Source organism: Doryrhamphus excisus, linkage group LG2, assembly GCF_037039965.1.
Source record: "Doryrhamphus excisus strain RoL-2023G ecotype Guam linkage group LG2, RoL_Dexc_Guam_v1.1, whole genome shotgun sequence".
NCBI classification, from domain to species: Eukaryota; Metazoa; Chordata; class Actinopteri; order Syngnathiformes; family Syngnathidae; genus Doryrhamphus; species Doryrhamphus excisus.
The window spans coordinates 8,101,377-8,114,514 of NC_136358.1; the positions used below are offsets into that span (position 1 = coordinate 8,101,377).

At 41.3% G+C, this 13,138-nt stretch overlaps 1 protein-coding gene across 3 annotated transcripts in view; it reads left to right on the plus strand.

Annotated features, from left to right (window-relative positions):
- Window positions 1-2,658: 2,658 nt before the first annotated feature.
- LOC131125032 (protein phosphatase 3 catalytic subunit alpha) overlaps window positions 2,659-13,138 on the plus strand; it is a 70,318-nt gene continuing 59,838 nt past the window's right edge. For 2 of the 3 annotated variants that reach the window (XM_058066145.2, XM_058066146.2), the window contains exon 1: window positions 2,661-3,005. In XM_058066145.2, coding sequence (XP_057922128.1) covers window positions 2,945-3,005 — 61 coding nt within the window. In that variant the 5' untranslated portion in view covers window positions 2,661-2,944. Of the gene's footprint in view, window positions 3,006-13,138 lie in introns of all 3 variants that reach the window. The other variant, XM_078797089.1, reaches the window with a different exon arrangement.

A 13,138-nucleotide genomic window follows, 5' to 3' on the forward strand; every position in this document is an offset into this window, starting at 1 on the left:
ATTACTGTATGTAGTTCCGCCTTTTTGCAACAAGTTTTGCATAATAAGGGAACTTTACTTCAGGGCTCATTTCAGACACCAAGTTTGTACCTTTTCTTGCACCAGAAAAGGACACAGTGAGCACAGTAAATAATCACGGGGCATGAGAAGTTATGTTGGTCTTAAGAAAAATAATATTGCTCAGATTTTTGTGAATATTCCACTGCATCAATGTATGTTAAAAGAAAATTCAACACAATGTTTGCAAAAATGATTTTGCTATCTCAGTCTGTCATACAGTTTTTTATTAATACCATGTTAATAGCAAAGTGGACAAAAAGTAGACAAAAGGGTAAATTAAAATTAAAGTTCAAATTATTGCATTAGAATTTCATAGCGTAAGTACTGCAAAAGTCTGCATTGTTGAAAATTGTTTTTTGACCGCAATGTCAATAACAGGAAGTTTTATTGGAGTTTATTCACATTTTAATGTATGAAATCAGCCAACAGCAATGAGAATATTTTAAATTAACCCTCAAAGTGTTTGGAAAGGGGGGAAGGGACAAAAAGTTGTCTTGACAAGTGTTTAATTATAAATGCAAGAGCCACGGGTGTAAAGCAGAACCAGTGTTAAGGCTAATGATCCGGCAAGAATGTCTCCACAGGCAGAAATAACTGGACAGCAGGGTGTCCTGACCCACTGTGCACCCGAATACGTACACCCACACACACACACACACACACACACACATATACACTGAGACGTGAATACAATTCTGAGCTTCATTAGCGGCCTCCACGTGTAAGACCTGGCTCATGGAAACACCTGATTCACACAAAGAGTACAAATATACTTTCAACCAATACAATCTAAATATTGGCAAATATTGCAATGATGCAAAAAAAATAATGTAATGGTAAAAAAATATGTGGAAACAACATTTAATAACAAAAAGTACACTCATAAAGAGCTGAAAAAAGTACAGAAAACCAAAGTTCAACACAAAACAGGGCAAAGCCACACAGTACAAAAATGAGTGAGTGTAGAAATCGCAACAATCTGGCACCAAGTAAATGTTCAAGCATGGCTTAAGAAGGGCTGATTAGAATTGCTCCCAGGTGAGTGCAGGTGACTCCACCCCACCAGGGCCAGCAGTGCACTGCAACAGAGAGCAGACAGGCGGCAGCAAAGCAGCTACAGAAGAACATAATCGTGACACGTACCATGTGATCCCAATGAGATATGAATATAATGTATGTATATGAATCAGAATGCTGTCACATGGACGATTGTTGCTGTGTTTTGTCCCTTTTTTAGTGTTTAGGTCCTTAAAGGGTCCCTGATATGGTGTATCTAAGTTGTTTAAATATGTTATAATTGATAATTATTTTGTACATTGTATGATTTTTTAAAGCAAATGGTAAATTTGCAAAAATTACATTTATAGTTTATAGCGCCAGCCGAAACTGGCTCTCAGCAGTGGCAAACATTGTTGCCGTCCGGCCACATATACAATAAGACGCTCATGATGAAGCCACTTTCAAACAATAATTTAAAGATAAGCAACTCCATATAATTTACAGTTACCATTCTCTGTTTTGAAGGCGACCAATCAATCATCGCCACATCTTAAAGCTCATGTCCATGCTCTGCAAGGTCTCTAATTCATCTCCAAATGTTTCTTCCTCCTAGAAAACTACTGACACATTGCTCAAATCTTTGCTATAATCACTGTAAACATCCTGTGTCTCGTACACCGCCATGTTTGTTTACCTGGGCGATATTATTTCAGTGATGTCATTTCCGCAAATGAAGCTGAACTGCGAGAGCTTGTTCATCACAGCTGCTATCATGAACTATAAATGTAATTTTGGGGAATTTATCATTCGCTTTCAAAAATCGAACAATGTAGTTACATTGTAATTACATGTACGTAACTATCCTTTTTAATACAGAATATGAAACGTGTCAGCCATTGAGAGTTGATGATGGGTCCAAACCAGTTGAGAAACACTGACACTTTGACAAGTGTTTTTTTCAGTATGTCCTTAACAGAATTAACGAGCTGCTGTTATACACTGCAGTCATTCTGTTCGAAACGCTGGCATCGCAGCCATCTTTATCTTAACACATATTGTTTTGAGATGCCAAACTCTTGACTTAAGTGGCCTCAGCCACTAACCAGAACTATGTTCCTCATCACCAAAATCCAACCAGAACTTGGTTCACTAGGCCAAGTGAGGGTTATGTCACTGCTGATCAGGATGTCGTACAACTTCATGTCAAAAATCCGGACTGTACCTTTAATATTTGAATGGGCCCTGGGCCCTATTTACTGGAAAGTGAAATAGGTTAAGAAACCCCCACGATCCTCGTGAGGAAAAGCGGTAGAAAATGAATGAATGAAGATATGATATTTGATTAGATTATTAATAGTAGGTCCTGAAAAACAACAGAGCCATGAGCTTTTTTCAGCTCAAAAATTATTACTATTATTAATTACATCTGCTCACTGATAATTGTTTTTTTTTGTTGTTTTTGTTTTTTACAGACACGCTTCTCAAAATTTATCACATTCTCACTTGATTGGTCGAGAGAGAGATGCTTTTTTTATATAAAGAAGCCTTCGGAGGGGCACACTCTCAACCAATAGGAATGCTGGCAACGTCAGTGGGGCGGGTGTAACGACAAGCATGTTAGAGTGCATTGTGTGTTGAGGCAGCTTGCAGCGGAGTAACAGTAAATCAGACCGAGCAGCTCCTGAAGCTCCACCAGTGAAACTGTAAACCTTCTTGCTTGTATTTTTGGCTGCTGACAGGACAGCACTGAGATCACTGCGGTCGCCTTTTCTCGGCGAGACTCGAGAGTTGTTCGGCGACAACAACAACAGCAGCAGTAGCTGGGTTAAGGACCGTTTTCCGCCTACTTTTCCTGCTAATATCTCAATATTATATCACACTGGAAATGTCCGAAAATAAGCCGAATGACGAGCCGAAGTTATCCACGACGGACAGGGTGGTGAAATGTGAGTACCTTTTCCTGCTTCTTTCACAGTCAGAGATGGTTGGCTAGCTATGGAGGAAGAAGGGTGTTAGCCGGAGCGGTGACAGCGACTCGAGACGAGGAAGTGAGGGTTACTCTACTTTGTAGAGCTGAACAAGAATTGGCCTCCACATCTGCAGCAGCTCGCCTTTTCTCTTCTTTTCATGCATTGCATGAGAGATGCACGGTGATTTGCAGTGCCCACACTGTACGATTCATTTCCCTTCATTTTTTGCATGCACCACGAAATAGTTTTTACTGGTGGGTAGGGGGGTTCTTTTTTCCCACCCCCTCCACAATTGCATAATACTACTCTGACGCCTTTTTGTGAGATTGTACACAGCTCTTGCCTTCACACGTTCCACCTTTGCAGTCCAGCACAAGAATGCAATGGAGATCCAAATGGAACTGTGCGTGCACACAAAGCATGAGGATTATTCCCATCCCCTCCTTCTTTGGCCTTGGTTTTAAGGACAAAGTGAGTGCCGGAGTTTGTTGATGTGAGTTGACTGGATTTGTTCCAGTACTAGTTGCAACCTCTCCTCCCTCGCATTGGACGCACTGGCTGTGCAGTGATGTCATTTTTGACTAAAAGCCTGCTAACACACAAAGGTTTGTTAAAAATCATAGCACATTTTTAAGATTCATTACGCCATAAACAAGACTAGGTAGATACCTCAGTTTTCAGGTCACGGTTCAATTCATTTTGAAAGCCAAATGCAACAATGAAACTGCTTAGCTTTTGTGCAAATAACTTTAGTTATTTATTAATCAAAACATAAAGGCCAGCCTCATTCTTCACTAGTCAACAATGTCGAGACCTCATATGCAGAACCATAAGCCAACCTTTAGCTACTGAATGGTTGCTTTCATTAAAGTGAATTAAAGCTGATTAGTGAATACATTTTGTCCGTTTTATCAACACAACACATGCGGGTATTGGATTGACTGTCATGCCATCGCTCTAATCATTTCATGCCGCCCATTCCAATACTCATCGTCCATGACAGAGATCATCTGATACAGATCATATGTAACTGTAAATGTTTCAGTTAATTTATTATAGGTTTATTGGCCAGGGGCATTCTACAGAGAAAAGTTAGGACAATTCCATTCCATTTTTTTTCCTGGGGCCCAGAATTCCTGTCTGCACCCCTGCTGCCGTTTGACTGATGCTGCGCCATGAGCATCGAAAACTCACTACTTCTTCAAGCGTTCGATCTTCATATGCCATATTAAATTCAAGCAAGTGTTGCAGGATACAAACTTTCCATCACTAATAAACGGCATATTAGTTCCATATTAGTGTGTTGCTGCAAATCTGCGCAGTTTGAAGGAAATCCAAGATGTTAGAGCAGGTCAGGCTGCAGACTGCAATGGTGTCACCATTAATCGGCATATGCCAATCACATACATTTCCATGGAAATCGGCCAATACTGATTGATGGCTGATTGATAGCATAGCATCCATACCTGTTAGGCATGATGGTCGTCCGTAATGTACAATAACTGTCATCGCTCCTCGCCAGTTATTTGCCAATATTCTCATTCATCCATGTCATTGAATGCTAATGTAGACTAGAGCCGTCCTATCGAGTCAGTAGTGTTTGTCCCACTAAGTCATTGAGCATGAACTGATGAAGCCCTCTCAGATGAGAGGTGGAGCAACTTCTGAGACGACGTGAACATTTGCAATCGATTCACTGCCAAGAGAATCACCTTTTGATCATTCAAAAGACTCCACAAAATAATCCAGCCTCACGGTGTACGAGTGGTTAGCATGTTGGCCACACAGTCAGGACCCGGGTTAAGATCTGGGTTTGATTCTCCACTTGGGCATTGCTGTGTGGAGTTTGCCTGATCTACCCCACCTCTCACCCAAAGTCAGCTGGGATAGGCTCCAGCATACCTCAGTTACCTTGTGTGTGTGTGTGTAATTTTTTTAATATAAACTGCAACTACTATTCTCAATGTGATTTATAATGGGAGTCAGTGGGACCGAAATGGTCCCAAGGGTAAAGAGTGTTCACACCTTGCATTAGAGGGGGATAATGTCATTTTAAAGATAATCATTAAAACACAAATCCTGGCCAAGTTTTATGTGATTAGCCTTACAACCAACCATCACAAGGTTCAGACTTGGATGTTGTGTCCTGGTGTTGAAGCTGGGCTTGAGTGTGAAAAAACGGTCACATTGTTTCTGGGCTTTTTCCAAGTGAATATTTCAAAAGATCTTCCCCCTCCAGTCTCTAGCAACTTGAAGGCTAATTAAAAATAGATGTGACAAGTGTGGCTTTTGAAGAGATTTAACAATATTTCCGGGATGCTGGACTGCTTGAGTTTTATATCTCTGATGCCGTACGTCTCCTCTGGTCTTATTTACACACACACATACTGTATATTAGTGATTGCTGTCAGGGAGGTACTCAGGCAAGTTTGGCGTCATGCGTCCATATTATGTCAACAAGGGCGCTTTTCTTTTTGTGTACAAAGCAGCCCACCAAAATAACTCTGTGTTAGTAGTGTGAAGTCATTTGTTTTGCACCGCCTTTGGCCCTGCTACACGATGTTGCTCCAATTCATCCACTTTCCCTCCCCATCATGGCACTCCAAAAAGTACTGCGCACTTGTAGCATGACATCATTTACAATTAGCAGCTGTCCTGGAATGATTTTTGAATAGTTTTGCCCCTTCCTCTTGGTTGAATTGCTCAAGATGTATTCATCACAGTGAGGTGGAGTACAGGAAACACCCTGACTTGACCTTTCCAATAATCGCAGTAAGGCCTTGTGAAATCAGTTTTGTTTTTTCCTAATTCTGCATTTAACTTTTACATTTATTTTACAGGTGTGCTTTTTGCATTAGTGAATAAAATGTCCATTAAATAAATAAAAAAATCCTTACATTTATCGACGTAATCGCTGGACAGTCCACTTTTTTTGAATGTGCATCTTGCCTTATTTCACAGAAAACATCTGTGGCCGTCGTAAAACACCCGCAACACGGTGTGAACGCACTCGTAGAGCCTGAGTGATGCACACAGCCGCACTAGCATGATCTGCTAAACTAAGCTAACCCAGCTAGCTTCCATTCACACTCCTTAAGAGGAGTTCCTCTTTCGCCGGTGTTCCAGGCTGCAGTATCAACAGTTCAGGAGCGGGGTTAGTTTTTTAGATGACATTCCGCCACGATTGAGCGGTCCGCCGGAGAAATACTTCCCCGCACAAATGTTCCCTCTCATCATGATGACCTGTTTGAAAGAGAGAGAGAGAGTGGAGGAAACCAAACACGCATGCACATGTCAATTTACTATATATATATATATATATATATAGAGAGAGAGAGAGGCTGGCAAAATGATGGACTTTGTTTTATTTATCGTGCTGTTAATTGATTTATTGATTATAGTGACAGGCCTATCTGGATACATAAGATGAATGTTAAATATGCCTGTCAACTGTAGCTCCAAATTATTAACAGTTATGGTGTTTCCCTGGTGAGCCCCCCTAGTGGAGCATCGGGTCCGGATCCGCATCCGACGACGGGAGACGTCGTGATGTGAGTTGGATAGATGATTGTAATGATATTCTACCACCTATTTACAATTGCCTTTAGCATTCATCATCTAATGTTATTGCTTTATTAATAGTCCTTTTAGGCAGCACTATAACAAGGAGAGCAGTGGAATTGAATTTGTTTGGAAAAGATTGCAGCAATTGATCTCTCCCTGATTTGTTTCTGTACTTTCTTGTGCTACATTTTAATCAGCGTGAGTGTCTTTGCTGCAGAGGCAACAAGATCTCAAGTATTCTGATTGTGCTATTTACTTGATGCTGTACTGCCGCCTTGCAAATGAATTGATTGTGGGAATGCAACCAAATAGCAAGGATTTAACCACCTTGCTCTTTTAATTGAGGAAATTGAAGCCCTTCATTAGTCGCAAACAAGACAGGCTTTTACATCAAATGGCTATCTGAAGCACTAGAATCAGTACTTTAGGCACAATAATGATTAACTGGACCTCCACTGGTAATTAAACTGAAAAAATGGTAACAAAAATGGTATCAAATAGTTTTGGTCTGTATTGCATCATTATGCAGGTGTCCTCCCGTGTAGTGATGCTTGGACGTGTTGTTTTGAACTTGACTAAAAGTCAACATTTGCAGCTCATTAGATTTAGCCAAGAATTAGGCTCTGTTGTGGATTTGGGGCACAGCAAAGCGACGGATTTGGCCAGATTAAGCTCCATATAGGAGGATAAAGACAGCTCCACTCGGAAGGTTGTAATCTGACTCCATGCATTAGCAGCTACTCCTGCTAATTCACGTGAACAAATGGATACTGTTGGGTGTCAATAAAGGCATCATGTGGAGGGGAAACCTGTGGATTGGTGGAGTTTGCAAGGTGAAGCTATAAGGGCCCCTCTTATGCAAAATTTTTAATGGTGTTATAACAGTATGCGTCTGCCTCAGGCCTGTTTATGAGCACCAAATGTGAGAATAATCTGCTATCTTTTGAGCGAAGAAACAGTCTGAACAACACACTTCAATTATAGCACCTCTCAGACATAAAGGTCCAACCTGGAATGGCATGACCAGCCCTCATGTTTCATCTTGCAGCCGTGAGACATCATCGCACCGTCCTTTTGTTAGTAACAAAAGCCATTTGGCACAGAGATGAGAGTCATGTGTTATTAGATGCCTCTTTTGGAGCTGCCACACAGTCAATATCAATACAGTCAGTGTCTATAACACGGACACAGCCACTGTACATGTGTGGGCCAAGGGGGGGAGGAGAGGCTCCCAGTGGACTGGGAGAAAACGGGTTCTCGTTGTAATAAATTTGCTTCCTCCTCATCTCGCAGAGCGCACAAAGGCAGTAGGTTAATGGGATTGTATGGATTTTAACACATTGTACGGCGATACACTTAGTCACATGCGCTAAAGCATGAGCCATAGGTCAAATAGCTGGATGAAAGGTCAGCACCACTTGTGCAAGGTCTTAAATAGGTTTGGACATCGAGTCTTGAGCATCAATGGGAACCGGGACTGACATTCCGATTCTCTCGAGATTGTTTAAATGTATTTATTACGATGTCATGATTTGCATTTCGCCATCTGGAAGTAATAGCCGTGGATACCAACAAAGAAGAAGCTGGTGAGCACCAGCGAAGAAGAAGAGTTTGGCTTAACTAAGTAGGATGAATAATGGTCACACATTCATTATGTTCAAATAACAGTCTTTAATGTTCTATGTCGGACTTTCTCCAAGCAGTCAGAATGCTAAACTAAGTGAACCCTGCTGGCTTCCATTCATGCCAACTTTTGCCAGTGTTTATCGCCATTTCAACCTGTTTAGTTCCGGAGTGTTTGTAATGATTTCATGCCACGATTGAGCAGTCTGTCAATACTTCCTCACACAAACGTTCCTTCTCCTCGCGATGACAGCTTTTCATTCGCATTACGTCAATTTTTGCTAATTTAATAATTGTAATAATAAAAGATTTCGCATTTAACAGCTAATTCCGCTTTTATTGGCCAGTTCTGTGCTTCTGTTGACACGGAAATCATCGGGCCCTACATGCTACAGTCGCCGATGCATCAGTACAGTCCGCCATCAACTTGGCTTGTTCCCGTATAAGTCACATTTTTCTTATCATTGAAAGAACTTTTACCGATACAGAAAAATTATCAGCAAACCCTAGACTAAATCACATTGTGGGTCTAAAATAATATGAGACATTGCAAGTACATTTTTCTTTTCTACCATCTTTGTTTACACATTTCCCAAGCCTCTGGTCCACGGACTCCAAATATGGTTGGTTCAGAGCTCGTTTTTGTCCCACAGGGAAACTACAAGTGGCTGTCACCTTCATTGGGTATGTGCTAACTTACTTTTTAAGTGCCACTTAACAACCTTGTTCTTTGCTGATGCTCTCCGGTCTGATTTTGACTAGCTCACCAAAAAATATTTGCTTCAACTCTTAGTTTATTTAAAATGCTTCCTATATGTTATCACAAATGACCACAAAATAGTATAAAGACCATGAACATACTGTTTGAGTGGAGCTGTGCTTTGTAAATAAAGTACAGTCACATAAAACATACAGTAACTACATCGCCTCTGCTTTCTTTTTGTCGACATAGCTTTAATGGTGCTGGAAGTTGGATACACAAATTAACCGGCAACTATACCGGTTAATTTGCCCATGTTATTTTATTACTATTGAATATTTTTTGTTGCTGCTGCCTTCTTCAGTCCAGTAGTTGACCGTAATGCACTAATCAGCTAGTTTGCCAACTCACGTTAACTCCTAAAAAGGAAGAAAGGAAAAACACCAACGGCTGTCCATTGTATGTGACGCAGCCAGTCTGTTTATGTGTGTGTTCCACAGCGGATGAAGATGCGAGAGTTGCAGCCATCCGCATCACATACACAATCATGCTGGACGTTTGGTGCTCACAAATAGGCTATAGGGACAAATTACTGTTGCAACATCATTCGTCCGTAACTTGTGCGTAATGAACTGCACCTGGGGCATTTAGTATTTTAGTATTTTATAAAGAGTGATAATTACAGTGAAGAAAATAAGTATTTGAACACCCTGCTATTTTGCTATTTCTCCCACTTAGAAATCATGGAGGGGTCTGAAATTTTCATCGTAGGTGCATGTCCACTGTGAGAGAGATAAACTAAAAAGAAAAATCCAGAAATCACAATGCATGATTTTTTAACAATTTATTTGTGTGATACAGCTGCAAATAAGTATTTGAACACCTGAGAAAATGAATGTTAATATTTGGTACAGTAGCCTTTGTTTGCTATTACAGAGGTCAAACGTTTCCTGTAGTTTTTCACCAGGTTTGCACACACTGCAGGAGGGATCTTGGCCCACTCCTCCACACAGATCTTCTCTAGATCAGTCAGGTTTCTGGGCTGTCGCTGAGAAACACGGAGTTTGAGCTCCCTCCAAAGATTTTCGATTGGGTTCAGGTCTGGAGACTGGCTGGGCCATGCTAGAACCTTGATATGCTTCTTACGGAGCCACTCCTTGGTTTTCCTGGCTGTGTGCTTCGGGTCGTTGTCGTGTTGGAAGACCCAGCCACGACCCATCTTCAATGCTCTGACAGAGGGAAGGAGGTTGTTCCCCAAAATCTCAATACACGGCCCCAGTCATCCTCTCTTTAATGCAGTGCACTCGTCCTGTCCCATGTGCAGAAAAACACCCCCAAAGCATGATGCTACCACCCCCATGCTTCACAGTAGGGATGGTGTTCTTCGGATTGTACTCTTCATTCTTCTTCCTCCAAACACGCTTATTGGAATTATGACCAAAAAGTTCTATTTTGGTCTCATCTGACCATAAAACTTTCTCCCATGACTCCTCTGTATCATCCAAATGGTCATATGCAAACTTAAGACGGGCCTTGACATGTGCTGGTTTAAGCAGGGGAACCTTTCGTGCCATGCATGATTTCACATCATGACGTCTTAGTGTATTACCTACAGTAACCTTGGAAACGGTGGTCCCAGCTCTTTTCAGGTCATTGACCAAGTCCTGTCGTGTAGTTCTGGGCTGATTCCTCACCTTTCTTAGAATCATTGAGACCCCACGAGGTGATATCTTGCATGGGGCTCCACTCCGATTGAGATTGACCGTCATGTTTAGCTTCTTCCATTTTCTAATGATAGCTCCAACAGTGGACCTTTTTTCACCAAGCTGCTTGGTAATTGCTCCGTAGCCCTTTCCAGCCTTGTGGAGGTGTACAATTTTGTCTCTGGTGTCTTTGGACAGCTCTTTGGTCTTCGCCATGTTACAAGTTAAAGTCTTACTGATTGTATGGGGTGGACAGGTGTCTTTATGCAGCTAACGACCTCAAACAGGTGCATCTGATTCAGGATGATACATGGAGTGCAGGTGGACTTCTAATGGGCAGACTAACAGGTCTTTCAGGGTCAGAATTCTAGATGATACACAGGTGTTCAAATACTTATTTGCAGCTGTATCACACAAATAAATTGTTAAAAAATCATGCATTGTGATTTCTGGATTTTTCTTTTTAGTTTATCTCTCTCACAGTGGACATGCACCTACGATGAAAATTTCAGACCCCTCCATGATTTCTAAGTGGGAGAAATAGCAAAATAGCAGGGTGTTCAAATACTTATTTTCTTCACTGTATGTATATCAAGCGCGACACAGCAGGCTGAACGTTTCTTGTAATGGAATTAGGTCAGTATGTCACCCTGCCTTGTTCCTGATGCATTTTTAAAGCTAGTGCCAAAAAAAATGAATGCCATTCTTGAGCATGGGGAATCTCAACGTGAATATGAATAGCCACACCTTTTGAGTTGCTTGGCTGTTTACGTAACCTACAGAACGAACACGCATACACGCAATTCTGGCTTTTTTCTGCTTAATGAGAAACTGCTCACAGAAAAATGTTTGGAATGTCAGAATGAAACCTCTCCGCAGTAAGGTTTTATTGGGGCTAAAACCACCACTGTGCACACACACTGAGACACAGGTTTTTCCTCCTTTCTTGCCCTTATTATCGCGTGGAGGCTCCATGTGGTGAAAACATACTTGTAGTCTAATTCCATGGTAAGCAGAACAGGGGCAAGCCTCCGCATGCATGCTGTTTTGAAGCACTGATAATGAAAATGCTCATTTCAGGCAGCAGAGAATGGGAATGTTGAACCCTGTCAGGGATTAAGTGAGCTGGCCTATGCCCTCGTTTTTTACAATGTTCTGTGTTATGAACGCACGGCCATAAACTATTAATACTGTACAAAAAGAACTGGCTATGTGCATGCTGTGGAAGATTAAGAAGGCAGAGTAGATTATTAATCTTTGAGAGAGTAGTTGCACATTGCTAAACCTAGGAAAGATCAAGTTTTGTTCTTTTTAGAGCTGACAAGTTAATGCGGTAATTGATTTATTTCATTAATTATCTCATTGGATTTAATTGGAAATAATGCATGTGCACCATTGCAAGCCACACCTCTTTTATGACGGCGGATGGAGGGACAATCACGCATCTGCACAGGCACACAGAGTCGGAAAATTCAAGGCACTTTTACCCTTCTTTTCTGTAAAGCACTTTAAATGACCTTGTGTACAAATTGTGCTTTATAAGTAAACTGCCTTACCTTACATTTTTATGAAGCCATTATTGTGTTTCCACTAAATTTCCATGGCAATGTGCTCTGAAATGCGCCTTTGCACTACCTAATTTTTCTATGTTTTTGCCAAACAAGATGGCAACCTTTCTCTGCTGCCAACAAAGCTCTTGCATTTCACTCCTTTCAAGCCTTTCATAAGCTACACCGGCTGTCTATGCAGTGCTCAGAGCGCTCTCCGAATCCCCATTGACCCTTAGGGTGTCGCGCCGCATTCCACCGTAGGTTTGCGTTGGAGAAACAGTAGGCAAGGAGGATGAGACGGCGGCATTTCAGACAAGTCACTGTTGCGGTTTCTTGCTGACCAGCAGAGAGATGTCATACATTGTGTTGAATTTACTTTCACATATACCAGTGTGGCTTTTTGCACTTTAAAGACCCCGAAGGGATGTGTTGAACTTTAAGAAATGCATTGTTAAAGCAACTTCCTGGACCTCTATTGGAGCGTAAACACACCTACAACTCTGAGCAACTTAGGTCATCGCTCGCTATGCTTCAGTTCATATGAAAGAGAGGTTTGCTTTTTAATCTGCTAATTGGATCTGAGTCTTTAATGGTGTCTTGATGATGCTGCAAGAATTTGGTATATTTTATGTCTTGCAGCCATTAAGCAATTATTATAAGCTGTGTTATGTTTGCTCTCGCTGCATGTTCTTTGTTTGAAATGACAACCCGAGGGTGGAGTTTCTTTCAGGTGTTACGAGCTAACTAATCACATTGTGCAGACATGAGAGAAACTCCAGCTATACAAATACAGCTGGAGGTGAGTGGAAGGCTCAAGGTTTATTTACATTTGTAGGCACACGTTGGTCGTAGGATGACTGATACGTCTTTTTTTTCCACGTGCTACTGGTGCAGAGTTTTTCAATCTCATATAACCAAAGACAATGAAAAATGCACAAAACGAGTTAATGCTTTTATGCTCTGTTATTG